The sequence below is a fragment of the Centruroides sculpturatus genome, unplaced genomic scaffold (genome assembly GCF_000671375.1).
Source record: "Centruroides sculpturatus isolate CEXI.00-Female unplaced genomic scaffold, Cexi_2.0 scaffold1998, whole genome shotgun sequence".
In the NCBI taxonomy this organism is placed as follows: Eukaryota; Metazoa; Arthropoda; class Arachnida; order Scorpiones; family Buthidae; genus Centruroides; species Centruroides sculpturatus.
The window spans coordinates 61,891-77,453 of NW_019386130.1; the positions used below are offsets into that span (position 1 = coordinate 61,891).

General features: G+C 26.8%; 1 protein-coding gene across 3 annotated transcripts in view; it reads right to left on the reverse strand.

Moving 5' to 3' along the window:
- Positions 1–1,129: 1,129 nt before the first annotated feature.
- Positions 1,130–15,563, reverse strand: part of LOC111613742 (hemK methyltransferase family member 2-like) — an 18,851-nt gene continuing 4,417 nt past the window's right edge. The window contains exons 1-6 of one of the 3 annotated variants that reach the window (XM_023355090.1): positions 14,533–14,698; positions 13,962–14,048; positions 13,800–13,890; positions 11,512–11,595; positions 7,154–7,295; positions 1,130–1,284 (exon numbers count right to left, since the gene is read on the reverse strand). In XM_023355090.1, the coding sequence (XP_023210858.1) occupies positions 1,166–1,284; positions 7,154–7,295; positions 11,512–11,595; positions 13,800–13,890; positions 13,962–14,048; positions 14,533–14,549 (540 nt within the window). In that variant the 5' untranslated portion in view covers positions 14,550–14,698 and the 3' untranslated portion in view covers positions 1,130–1,165. Of the gene's footprint in view, positions 1,285–7,153; positions 7,296–11,511; positions 11,596–13,799; positions 13,891–13,961; positions 14,049–14,532; positions 14,699–15,563 lie in introns of those variants that run through there. The other 2 variants (XM_023355087.1, XM_023355088.1) reach the window with 2 other exon arrangements.

Sequence of the window (15,563 nt, forward strand, 5' to 3'; positions counted from 1 at the left end):
AATATTGCAAATTTAAACTGTAAAAAATATTCTATCCCACTTATTCTATTCTGAAGATAATATGAAATATTTTCAGCTTATTTAGGTTATCTTCAGAATAGAATAAGTTTTTCTATAATGTTCTGAAAATAGTTTTTTTGAATTAATTAATTAATGTATTGAAGTGCCAAGTTTCATTATATTTTTGGATAGTGGAAAATATTCTTGACATTTATAACATAGAATTCTGTGACGGCTGGATGGCCGAGCGGTCAAGGTGGCAGTCCACTGCCCTGGGGGACCCGGGATCAAATCCTGATGGGTCAAGGAACCCCCAGGAATTTTTCGGAGGTGGTCCATTCGGATATGTCGGGCTCCGTCCCTCACCACCCAGTTGCCCCATTGTGGGCCTGGCCAAACCCATAATGGGCCTGCTATAAGAGGTCCTCTTTGTGCCCACAGGGTGGAAAGAGTATAAAAAAAAAAAAAAACAAAATGCATATAAAATGTATTTAAATTTTAAAATTCTATCTTTAATAGCGATAACAAAATTAAATTAATTATAAGTATCATATTTAAGTAATTATAGATTGATTTAAATTCTTATTATTAATTGAGACCTTGCATACTTGGATTGTTAATAATTCAATAATTATAGTTACATTTGACTAGATTTGTGATAATGAAATATTACTTTGTCACTGAATATATAATATTCAAAGCAATACACAATTGTCCTGGCTAATTTAATCTTGTGAAACTATATGCAAGATGTTAAAATATTTTCTAAAGGTATTATTAAAAAATCATAGTTCTTAGAATATTTGTAACTTAGAAAGCTAGCATTTATTTCATTAACAATATAACTGGTGAATATTCAAAAATAATTTCAAAAGATTTAGAACACATTATTTAAAATAAAACAATTATGTAATATAGTATTATTTTTGCATTTATACATACAAAATTGTTCAGAAATACATTTTTATAAATCATATATATAGATATATAAAAAATTATTTATTCTTTTGAATAAAAAAATATTTTTACAATATTTAAATAATTGTATATGTACAGTACATTATTAGTATTTTTTTTTATTAATTAAAAATATACATTTATTTACATTTACAAAGCATTTAAAAATATTTTTATTTTATAAATTAAATCTGTTATCTTCACATTATTATTTTTCATTTAAATTTCGAGAAAATCTAAGAACAGATAGATGTTCACATCCACTGCGTCTTGACAAAACAACAGTACAGTGAAAATCATACGCTTTCATAATTCTTGCAATATCCACTGAAAATACATAATGAATACATTAAATAAATAACATTATATTATCATTCTAAATGTATTTACTATAAAAAAATTTTTTAGTTTGATAAATACATTTGAAATTGATAATGTACAAGTAATACACATATATAATACAAGTTGAACTTCACTAATCTGGGATTAACTAGACCAGCAACTTGTTCAGCACACTAAATCTGACAGTCATTAGTTTGCATGACCACTGCTTACCTACTTGTGTATTATTGTCAATGTGAAAACTAAAATTAATTATTCTGTACATTGAAATATCCAAAATTATCCACAGCTACGTAATGCAAGGACTCAAAAATTGATTCTGATCTGAAAAAAAGAAAATAGAAAGTAACATTTGTTTGTTAAAGTCTATGTTGTTATCACAGGCTACAGTCCTTCTTTGTATTTTTATTTTTTTTAATCACATGAAAAGTAGCCAATTTATGATTTTTAATGAGCTATACTAAAATTAATTAACAGGTTTTTCTCTCAAATAATACAACTTTAATTTATACTGCATACAGAACTGTTACTTCCAAACTGCACAAATACATTTAAGAAGTGAATTTACAGTACTGTAAAAGTTAAATGATTCTTTTTTGTTCATAATTTTTACATGATGTTTTACAGGTCTATTTTTCTTTGTTTTTTCTACTAACTTTTATGTCACAGTACAGTAAACTTGTGCCACAAGATTACAACTTTGTCATAAAGACCTGAACTATGTTTATGCCTAACTTGCATCAGCATTATTAATATAAAACAGTACACTAAATGCAGAGCCGTAACTAGGATTTTGGACGCCTATGGCCAAGAATAAAAATGGCACCTTTTTAATTTTTATTATTAAAAAAAATAATAATTTTATTCTGAAAAAATGCTATTGTAAAAAATTATCTAATGACATTTAAATACTATATAGATATAAATATAATAATTTTTTTGTGTTATTAATTTTAAATACATATTCCAAAACCTGCTCATTGGCTCCTTTATTAAATTGGTGCCTATGACAGGCCACATTGGCCATACTCTAATTACAGCTCTGAGTATATGCATTATTTTGCCATTTTTTACCCAAGCTCAGAAAATCTGCTGTCCTGACAAGGGTCTGATCCCAAAATTGCCAGATTAGTGAGGTTCAACACATACAAAATAATGGATACTTTATAAAAGTAATGTACACTTCATGCCTACACTTTACTGTACAATGTAATTGCACTTACGTGTTGTGGCATTATCAATGGTGAACTCATTTATACTTCAAATTCACCATTGGTAACACCACAACACGTAAGTGCAATTACATTATACAATGGATACTTTTAATAATCAAATAATTTCTGTTTATTTTCAAATTACAAATGCTACATAAATTAAATTTATTTGTAAAGATATTTTAAACAATATAATTACTTTAAAAAATTACATAATATAATATATTGCTTCAGTTCAAAATAAAATAAATATGAGTAATTTATAAATATTTATAAATCTACAATGTTCTTGTATTAACTGCAAATTTAGTATGGGTATTGCATTATAAATAAAATCAACTAATTAAAAAAAAAAAAACATTTTAACTTAAATTATTTAGGCTTATTTACTTATTATAAAAATTGAATATTTTACAAAATATTTTCAAATTTAATTAATAAAATTACATCTTAACTTTTATTATAAATTTATATTATTCCAAATAAAAAGTGCATTTCAAAATTTTTATAGTGTATTGTGTATGTATATTTTACTACAAGAAATTTATATAATAAGAAAGAAAAATTATATAAAGAAAAGTTACAAGATTAACTAGAATTTTATTTGTTTTTTGAAAGCATTTAAAATTATTTTATAGGATAATTAAAATGTTAAAAAAAGACTAATATAAGCAAAGAAAGAAACATTTTAAAGCTATGTTTATTTTGCTGGATTATTCAGATGGTCTTTTAAAATAGAAAATACTTTGTATTATTGAGTATATTTTTGCTTTGGTTACAGAATTACAAAAAATACTTTTAAAAATATTTCATAATAAAAATTTTGATAACTTTTATACATGAAATAAAATTCTGCAGATAAAATAAATTTGTTTTCTTCTATTCACAAATAGAAAGCACTCTGGCTCAGAAAGATGACCATGTTTTTGTAATCATATTAAAGTTGTCCAAACAAAAGTTCATATTTTTATCACTAAACCACATTTATAATTTAAAAAATATTAATTTTAAGCCATTCTTTACCTCCTTAAAAAATCTCCATAGAATAATAATGGACCTTAAAATCAAAATCTGAATCATGACAATTTTGTTTTGAATTACAAAATAATAATAGCCATAATGATTCAAATTTTCCTTTGAAGTCTGAATTTTAATTTTGTTTTTCTGAGTTTTAATTAAAATTGCACTCATGCCATTGTTTGCATTAAGTTTGATTAAAATTATGCTTTAGTAACAAATATTTATTTAGAATTCAATTTAAAATAATTTTTATATACTGGATTATCATAATTAATTAAAGTACTGTCTAAAAAGCTATCCAGCAGTCTAAATGTGACCAAATTTAGTATGACATTTCAGGGCATGTAGAAGGCAATTCCTTAAAATGAAAAAATTAGTAAAAATATTCAACAGTTTCATTTGCATAAGCAAAGGAAACTATAAAAATGGTCACAACTGTCATTCTTATTAGCTTTGATGTCCATCACCTTACCAGAATGTGCATTTCTTGTGAAGCTATTCTATAAAAACAATGCTGCAGTTGCACTTTGGGGATTTTTGCACTCATAACTGCTCTCAACTGCAACAGTGACACTGCCTGGAGCCATCCATTTTCATTCAAGAGTGAGCACCACTATATATAGAATGCTATTTACAGTTCTACAACACCATCTCATCAAAACAGAATGATTAGTCATGCATTTCCTACTGCCTAGCCATCTCATTCTCTGGATGTTAATCCATGTGATTTTGGTTGTAGGGACACTTAAAAAGTGTGTTTTATCAAGGATATGTTGCAAATTTGACAACCTTAAAAGACAATATCAACTAGATGTGAGACGCATCTCAGAGGATCAGTTACAGTCAGCTGTTGAAATACATGTTCCTCACCATCAGATTGAGAACCATACTGAACTTTAAAGTTAATTTGACCAAAAATAGTCATTGACCTCCTTTTGGATGAGAGGATGATCCCTGAAAAGTTTTATTGCATGAAACCTTTCAGGGATCATCCTCTCATCCAAAAGGATATTTAACTTTCAAAAGGATAATTAACTTTTTTCTTTATATATTAGATTGAATATATAATACATAAAGTAATACAGACATAGATATTTTAAATAGAAGCTATCTATTAACATCATTTTACTGTAAATCAAAATTTAAAAATAATATTCTGTTAGAGGAGAATTATATTTAATCTTGCAATTTCTTAATACACGGATAATTCCTTAAATTTATGAATGCATGTCACTATATCTATAAAAAAAATTTAAACTAACTAATTACAAATTTAAAAAATGATAATTTATTAAAAAAATTATGATTTGTTAAGAATAAATTTCTTGAATTAATATTTTATGATTAAGCCTTGTTAAAATNCTTCCTTTTATTCCACCTGCCCAAGATGATGATAAACTTTCACCACCTACCTATGAAAAGTTAAACATTTTTATCTAGATCAATATTTTCTGATGATACTATAAAATTTATTATTTAATTAGGGATAAAATTTAGTATTCATTTCCTTCCTGTGATAAAATTCATCTGTTCTAATTTCATCACCTTTAATTGGAAGACTCAAGGTTACAAAAGTATTTATAGTTTCATGTTTTTCAATCATTATTCTAATAGATGTAGATTAAAATTTTTTTATTTAATTAAAATAATTATTTGGTAAATGGCACCAAAATGGATAATGGCAAGTGGTTTAGATGTGGTTTTATTACAAATTATAATTGAAATGTTTGTTATTTAAGTGATCATGGGCAAATGGGACAAATTATTTAAGTGATCATGGGCAAATTGTTCATGTAGCATGGGAATTATATGGACTAGTACTGGCACTTATGAATATAAAGATAGGGATTGGACCAGTCCTACAAGTGCTTCTGAAAATTTTTTGATTTCCTGATGCCCTCTTCTACCCCTGCAAGTGATTAATGAGTTTCTAAGTTGGCAATAATTATTTGATAAGAAGCCACAGTTTTCATAGAAATATTCTGTAATCTTAAAAATAATTATTTGTATGAGTGAAATTAATGTAATATAAAAAATTAATTGTAGTCCAAATGTTTGGTTATAAGTCACTAGAATAAACTATTATACCTATCTGAAAATCTATAACATGTTGAATAAGATTGTTAAACCTAAATATAGATGTTTAAGTTTTTAGTGAGTGATCTAAAATTTATGTTTCTTCTTATAAACAAGAAGTATAATGGAATTATTATAAAGATAAGCATTTTTCTACTTTATTAAAATAACTTGACTAAATATTCTATCCACACGATATATTTTCTTTTTATTATTTAAAAAACATTCTCCAATATGTTGGCATTATTATATACATTATTTAAATATGACATGAAAAATAAGCAACATTATACATATTAACGTAATTTACAGACATTTTAAAGAAGATAATTCAAACTAATGAAAATCAATAGTTAATGAGACAGCCATAAGGTTAAAATACTACCTATCTACATGGACCCTATATTGTGAAGAAGAAAACTGTAATATAGTATAGACAGAAATAATATTAAAGTAATATTTAAAGAAATCTTTAAAGTTTTATTTAAAGAAAATGACATGTATATAAAGAAGGTTTAAAGAACACATAACTATTATCCATTGTCAAAATTGTATCACCTAAATAATGGGATGGAAATTGATGGTGTATGATATGACGTCATTAAGAATCATAAAAGGTGTCTCAAATGTGAAGTCAGATAGTGAAACACAGCAACTGAGTCAATGAAGCCATGAGATTCGTTTTGTAAACTTTTAAATTTGTTTTAAATATATATTTTCTTAAAATTGATTTTTAAATTTAAAATCTGCAGCCTGAAGAAGGATTGGAAAATACCAATCCAAAATGCATTGTTAAATAGACAAATAAAGTGAATTGTTTTATCAATCTTGGCCTCTGTTTATTGCAGATAATTAAAAAAGACTCAATAAAGATCACTAGTCTCACTATTGGAAGAAACTTTTACTCACAAATATTTTACATTTGAAAATTTTCTGTTATTTACTTTACAATTAACAGCTTAGTTATTAAGTAATAAAAGAAATTAGTCTATTATTAATTAAAGTATGTTAGAATGTCCATCAATATCCTTGAACATTTTTTAACAGAAAAGAATGAAAATAAATTATTAAAACATTAAGTTATATAATTAACACAAAAAATTTTATATCATTCATAAAAAAGTTTTGAAATTATTAAACAGGGACCATATCACCTGCATGTAACAAAAGAATAAAGAATATTAAACTGTAGATAAGCTAATTATTATAAACAAACATCTTTTCCTAATGTATTTGATTTCAAAAAGTGTTTTCTATATTATGAATAACAACACAAAAGATGATGAAGTTTTATATTGCCAATAGTAATTTTAGAATTCAATTAAAAATTTATCAACTTTATTATAATATAAATATTTGAATTAAAAAAGTATTAACAAACATCAGAAAACATTTTAATGTTATTTTATACTTTTTCAATTGGTAGCATTTTAATTTGGTTTTTAAAAGTTATAATATAAATTATATTTTTAATTTTTTGTTAACTTTCACAACTATCAAATAGTATTAAAAATTAATAAATAAACAAAAAATTATAGACTTACTATAATCATTCTGTTTAATAATGACTAAATAAAAAAGGCCATTTTCACTCAATAAGTCTGATATGTATGGTATAAATCTGTCAATAACTTCTCTTCCTTTTATTCCACCTGCCCAAGATGATGATAAACTTTCACCACCTACCTATGAAAAGTTAAACATTTTTATCTAGATCAATATTTTCTGATGATAAAATACATTTATAATAAACAAAAATATTCTAATAATAATAATAATAATAATAATTTTGCTAAGAAAAAAATCAAAAAGTTTAAAAATGTTATTTTTATTTAAAGTTATATCACTGGTTGTTAAACCAGTGATATTACGATTTCGTATGTCCCATCTTTAAGGGGATGTAAAAAAAAACGTGTACAATTCTTGTATAATGTTAAAAAATTAACTGTTACTTTGGTAGCATAATTTACAACTAAATTTAATGAATAGAGAGATGCACCAGGTACAGGAAAAGCTCTAGAATTTATTTTCCTTAAATTTATGATTTATGTATCCATTTGTCATAAAAATTTGTCTTTCCACTTTTTTCCTGAGACTACAAATATCCGAGTACAAAGTAACCAGTTTCGACTTACTTGTACTTAAGTAGTAGTTAAATAATTAATATCCGAGTACAAAGTAACCAGTTTCAACTTACTTGTACTTCAGTAGTAGTTAAATAATTAAGCGATTAGGGAATTGGGAACATAAACAAACCTCTGATAAAAGAGCCAAAATTTTACTTAAACAAAAGCCTAACTGAACCAATCTCTAGCCGAGTACAGTGAGACTGATTTCTTTGAAATATTAGATGTAATAAAGACAGACATTTTTCCAGTTCAACGAGAGTGACTGAAAAGTTGTAAATTTTGGAAATTTCCATGGACAACACCTGTTCCTAAAACGAATTAGTTAGAAAACAAATGACAGACAATCTATTAAGCTTAACATATTTAGACTTTTACAGCTATGGTGAGAAACATTTAAAATTTACAAGAACCCTGTCACGTCTTTTGAGGTGTATTAGTGATGCGACAAAAGAGGCATTTGAAATTGACCGGTATCAGCACCCTCAAGATTTGGCAGCCCGCGTGCATGTACACACCGCACACCTAGCAGGACCATCTCTGATTCCACTCGTAGGGAGCTATTTGACTAAGTGGTTAAGATTTAAAGAGTAAACAATATTTTATGTTATTTTTATGTACGNCCGCATGAGCATTTTAATTTTTTTCGTGGCTACTTTCATGGAATAATCTTTCAACAAATAATCCATTTAATGGTTAAATGTTACAATTGGGACCCTTCTTTTGCCTCTAAAAGCTCATATTTTAGAATTATAGATTCCTCTATCACAATACTATCGATAGTGTGGATGCTGCCATCTTTCTTTCTTTCACTGTTGTTCCTAAATGCCTACAAACAGCAGCATACTCCTGTTGTAGTGGAGACAGAGTGACCGCTATTAACGAACGCACCTAAAAACTGTTACCAGTTGATGATGCTCATGCTGAGATCATATAGAATGAATAATCCTCTGGTAAAATATTTACTTAAATAATAAATAAGTATTTTACCCGTAAAAAAAATGAATAAATCGATTTAAAGAAGGATTTAACAGCATGTTTTTTTTAATTTTTGGAACCTAACCTCCCTTTTTGCACTAGTTCTTTGTTTCGTATAACACGGATTCGCATAACACGGCAATTTTTTGGAACGTAACTCCTGTGTTATATGGGAGTTACCTGTATTATGATTTATATAAATAAAAATATTTTAAAAATTCTCTTTTATACAGTATATTTTTAATTGGCTCTGATGAAATATACATAACTTTGGAAATGAACACTTCAACAAATTAACATACAAATTATATTTGTGATGATAATATAAAAAAACAATTTTATGATATCAACATTCTTAAAATTATTATTACCTCATGAGATGGAGTTACAACATAAGGAGGATTAAATAAAATTAAATCAATTTTTCTTTGAAGGCGATCATGCAAACCAACAACCTATAACATATTAAAAAACAACTTAAATGTAAGCCTTATTGATATTAATTTTGGTTTTATTATTAAAAAACACCCTAAGCAATATTTATCATTAATTATTCTTTTATCAAGATCCAATTACTTGTCATTTGTATGAAATTCTAAACTATTTCTGAATAAATAAATACAAAACTCTATGCATTTGTAGCTAGAACTATTTTAAAACGACAAGACAAAACTTTTTTCACTTGTTTCTAGCCATTTATACACGAGTACAAATGTTTTTGGCCTTCTTAATAGGCCTTCTTCAGATACACCATGGTCTGTTAGAGCGTCGGTTGGTAGAAATTTAAACAGCCGTTTATACACAAGTACAAAAACGTTCGTACTCATATATAAATGGCTAGAAACAAGTGAGAAAGGTTTTGTCTTGTTGTCTTAAATACAAAATTGATTAATATATAGCTATGTTTAATAACTGTTAATAAATTTAATGCTTTAATATTAAATAATAAATATTGTATAATTTCTAAACATTAGAGTGGTTGTGGCTGACGTTTTCAATGCAAAAACATTGGATGCATATATAGAGATATTTTTTGAAGGGAGGAAATGGTCTTCACAATTTGAAATCGATCGAACACACTGTGCGCGAATGCTCGTGTAAATGCGCGCCATCTATCGTAGGATAAATGTACTTCGCGGGAGTGTATTAAAAAATTAAAAAAACTTTCCAAAGTTTCATGGCAATCGGATAAACGGTGTGGTAATGCATGAAGGACAGACAGACACACACACACACACATACATTCATTTTTATATATATAGATAACTGAAATAAAGTATTTGCCAAATTTATATTTATTGTTCACATTAAATCAAACATTAAATTAAGACAAAACATTTTTATAACCTAAATCAAAAAGCAATTCACTCAAAATTAAGATTTAGAACCCAATTAGGCAAGCCTCAATTAACTGAGGTTCTGCATTATCCAAGGTGTATCTGTAAGTGAATACACTACTTTTCTTATAATTTATAAAAGCTTTGCTGTAATTGCATGTTTGTACCAAGCAGCAACATATTGTCAGCAAAAATCAACAAGGAAGCAAATTCCCTGACTTTTTCTGAACACTAATGAAAACTGACTGACTTTCCCAGTATGTAGGAACCCTGTATGTATTAGCTATATAATAAATAATGTAAAAAAAACTGTTTTTATATATATGATTAAATTCACTAAGGTATAAAAGAAGGTTTAAATTGATACTATTGAAATCTTTTATATTCATAATTTTTAATACAAAATGGCTGTGACCATCCATTTTATCCAATTTCAGTTATCCTAGGTAGCAATGGTCCACATTACCTCAGGTAATCATGGTTCTACTATGTATATATATTGTAGAACTCTCTGATTATCCAAATTAATGAATAAATTAAAAACTAAAATTAATTTTTAAAATTAAATCATATATATATATGATATATATATATATGAGTTAATTAATTATATATACAGGTAACCCCGTATAACACGGTGCTTTTATAGCATGGGTTCACTCTAACACAGTTCGGGAATTGGGTAAAGCCCTCATACAACATGAAATGTAATAAATGGTGCGTTCTTTTATACCTCTGCATGAGCATTTTAATTTTTTTCGTGGCTACTTTCATGGAATAATCTTTCAACAAATAATCCATTTAATGGTTAAATGTTACAATTGGGACCCTTCTTTTGCCTCTAAAAGCTCATATTTTAGAATTATAGATTCCTCTATCACAATACTATCGATAGTGTGGATGCTGCCATCTTTCTTTCTTTCACTGTTGTTCCTAAATGCCTACAAACAGCAGCATACTCCTGTTGTAGTGGAGACAGAGTGACCGCTATTAACGAACGCACCTAAAAACTGTTACCAGTTGATGATGCTCATGCTGAGATCATATAGAATGAATAATCCTCTGGTAAAATATTTACTTAAATAATAAATAAGTATTTTACCCGTAAAAAAAATGAATAAATCGATTTAAAGAAGGATTTAACAGCATGTTTTTTTTAATTTTTGGAACCTAACCTCCCTTTTTGCACTAGTTCTTTGTTTCGTATAACACGGATTCGCATAACACGGCAATTTTTTGGAACGTAACTCCTGTGTTATATGGGAGTTACCTGTATTATGATTTATATAAATAAAAATATTTTAAAAATTCTCTTTTATACAGTATATTTTTAATTGGCTCTGATGAAATATACATAACTTTGGAAATGAACACTTCAACAAATTAACATACAAATTATATTTGTGATGATAATATAAAAAAACAATTTTATGATATCAACATTCTTAAAATTATTATTACCTCATGAGATGGAGTTACAACATAAGGAGGATTAAATAAAATTAAATCAATTTTTCTTTGAAGGCGATCATGCAAACCAACAACCTATAACATATTAAAAAACAACTTAAATGTAAGCCTTATTGATATTAATTTTGGTTTTATTATTAAAAAACACCCTAAGCAATATTTATCATTAATTATTCTTTTATCAAGATCCAATTACTTGTCATTTGTATGAAATTCTAAACTATTTCTGAATAAATAAATACAAAACTCTATGCATTTGTAGCTAGAACTATTTTAAAACGACAAGACAAAACTTTTTTCACTTGTTTCTAGCCATTTATACACGAGTACAAATGTTTTTGGCCTTCTTAATAGGCCTTCTTCAGATACACCATGGTCTGTTAGAGCGTCGGTTGGTAGAAATTTAAACAGCCGTTTATACACAAGTACAAAAACGTTCGTACTCATATATAAATGGCTAGAAACAAGTGAGAAAGGTTTTGTCTTGTTGTCTTAAATACAAAATTGATTAATATATAGCTATGTTTAATAACTGTTAATAAATTTAATGCTTTAATATTAAATAATAAATATTGTATAATTTCTAAACATTAGAGTGGTTGTGGCTGACGTTTTCAATGCAAAAACATTGGACGTTCAGCGCCGTCTTCCTGTAAGCCTAGAAATTTGACAATGGCATTTGGAATGTCAAGCATGATTCCACCAACATTCTAAATGCCATTGTCAAACTTCTAGGCTTACAGGAAGGTGGCACTGAACATCTGACGTACATGTTTTCACATTGAAAACGTCAGCCACAACTTCTCTATTGATCAGACTTATGCTATTAATTACATAAAGCCAAAAGATATAAAATGAGTCTGAATAGTTCAAATATTCTTGGTTTAACCATACTCAATGACAACTAATTCTTCATATTTATTTGTAGTAAAATATCCAAAATGGACAGAAGCAAATTTTCAGATGTTTTTAAATTCTGTTAAACTAAACTAATCAAATTTAAAAATATACATTTAAAAATGATATTAGTGATAATGTAGATAGTGATATCTATCTATAATCTAAAGAAGGAATTTATCCTATGTTTTGAAAATAATATAAATACTTAATGAAAATAGTATAAAAATAAAATGAATACTTATGATAAACATAAATATTAATTAAAAAAAATTCAAGGACAAAGAAATGCTACATTAATTAACAAAAATTAAAATAATTTAATATAATTAAATATTATGAAAAATTTCTGTATAATTTATATATTAAATAACAAAAACTTCTTGGCAATAATTAAACAGTATTACAAAATGCATTATAATTACAGAAACTGAACTTTTTAAAGTTCTTCAAATTGGAGTATGAGTGAAAAACAAATATGAAGCAAATCTTATAAATGCAAAACAACATATTTCAAATACAAATTTTATTTGATTCTGTCTTGTAAATTGATTACTTAATAAAGATTTGTTTTTACTTTTATTTGAATTATTCTTTCTCTCTACATGCCTAAATCTTTTATTTTACTTAACTCTGATATTACACTTTAATATTCCAAATACTTTAACAATTCATTAGAAGTAATAGCTTTCAAGAAGTATATAATACAAAGAATTTAAAACTATAACATCTTCAGATTTTAACAAAATGTAATTGCTTTCTTTGATGATAAAACTGCATTCTTTAATAATTTAAACTGCAATCTTTTATGTAACTGTAATTAATATAAAAATATATACCATATTTCCTGAAGTCTAAGATGCCAAAATAAAAGTTTAAAATTCAATTTTAAGATTTTTTTTATGAAGGGAAAACTTTTAATAATTTTAATAAGTTTTGTTTAAGTAATAAGTTAGAAAAACAATATGAATTCCATAAAAGAGACTGAGTTTAGAAGCTTTATTTCATTACTTGTCTGCAAATACAATAGCTATTCATTTTAATGCATGAAATCATAATGTCATCTTGAAATGCACATTTTAAACATTAAAAAAAATTTAAATTAAACACTTTAGCAAAGATTATTTGAACTGATGTAGTATTGAGCAATATAGCTGAAAACATTTATTATTATTGCATAATGCATCACATGGTCTACTTGTTATGACTGCTAATTGTTTTAGAATATGAATGTAGAATGTCATTGATTCTAAGATGCACCTCTATATCAGGCAAGTAAAATGGGGTAAAAAAGTGATTCTTAGAATTGCAAAACCACATTATAATAATATAATTATTTCTATAAATAGATGATTTTTTAAATTAATTATTAAATAACTTACCAAATCAGTTCTAACAATTTGAATTTCAGTATTGTTTTGTTTTGAAGTTATTTTTGTAACTTCGGTGGCATATTTATTTTTGTCTGTAGCACTAAAGAAATAAAATAATTAATTAAAAGCTTGAAAAAATGAATTTAAAATAAAAAAATTTTTTTAGCTCACATAAATAATGCTGAATTGTTTAAAGCTTTGGCAACAGCCGTAATTACAACTCCACTTCCACATCCCACCTCCAAACAAATAACTGGGCTTAAAAAATGCAAAATTTATTATTTTAAAGTTAGTAATTAAATAAGATAAATATTTTTATCATCATATAGGATTGTTATTTTTTACTTAGGAATAATTTGTAAATTATCCTACATAATACTATGGTAAAAAAAAATCTTGAAAGGAGATATAACTTAAATTTATGTAAGAAACCAATACAACAAATTTACACAATTATTATATAAAAAATTTTGTTATTTTATATAATATTTTTATCTCAACAAATTTTGAATAAAAAGTATATTTTCCAATGATGTGGTTTTATATAACAGAATAAAGATTGTATTAACAAAAGTCAATTTATTTAAAAGGGATAAAAAATATCATAAAATACTGTATAAAGAATACAAATACAATAACAATACTGCTTTATTTAATTTTAACTGATTCTATAGTTCTATCAATTCATGATCTAAATCTGAATGTATTGTTTTTGAAAACAATATTGAATCATTTAAATTACTTTTGTTTATGAGTCATGCCTTAAGTAATTTATGCATATAGTGTGATTCATATGCAAAGGTAAGTAGTAGTCCACGCACAAAAATTTATCTTTGTAAACAAGAAAATATGTCACATATATTTGCTATTGTATCTTATTTTCAAAAAAGTTAAAAGAAAAAAACTATATTTTTGAATTCTAATGTAATAAGATGTGTTTCAAATTTATACTGACACGAAAAAATTAATGTGAAACCTAAATTTGCTGCATTAAGTGACAAATGTTTTATTAAAAATAACTTGGATTTACTTGTTTCCACACTGCAAAATAAGAATTTTAATCAAACATTAACATTTTGTCACTGAAAATAATATTTTTGAAAATTTTGTACAAAAAACTGTTACATATTTATGCAGACAGGCACTCATTTCATTTACTTAAATAGAATATTGTTTAGTTTCAAGCATTGAAATATGCAAATCAGCTTACATATCTAATTGTAATACAAATTCTTTATGTTGTTCAACGTTCTAAAATGGGTAGGCTATCTTTACTATCATAAACAGTCAGCAAACAGCTTAAAAGCAACTTTATATGCCAGTCTCTTCTGCTTTGACATCTTGATGGGGTTGTATGAAATATGATATATTTCATTCAGATATACCATACTACATATATCACTGCTATTAGCTGAGCGCAGAGACGAGTGCCTTCACCCGCTCCCGTGCTGGCTTACGAGACTCTAAAAAGTGCACAAAGCCAGCGCGGGAGAGAGCGAAGGCACGTGCCTCTTCGCCCAGCCAATCGCAGCGCGAGGCAAAGACCGCACAAAGCCAGTGCGAGGCAGAGCGGAGCTTCCTGGTATCAGACGGCGCCAAGAGGTGGAAGGGAACGGAGTGGCCGAGTATTCCTGCGGTTATGTATGTATGCAGAAGTGGAGGGGCAGCGGAGGGCCATGGTGGGCTTTTGTATTTGCCGTATAAGACGCAGGCACTTTTTCCCCCCCGATTTTGGAGAGAAAAAGTGCGTCTTATACGGCGAAAAATACGGTA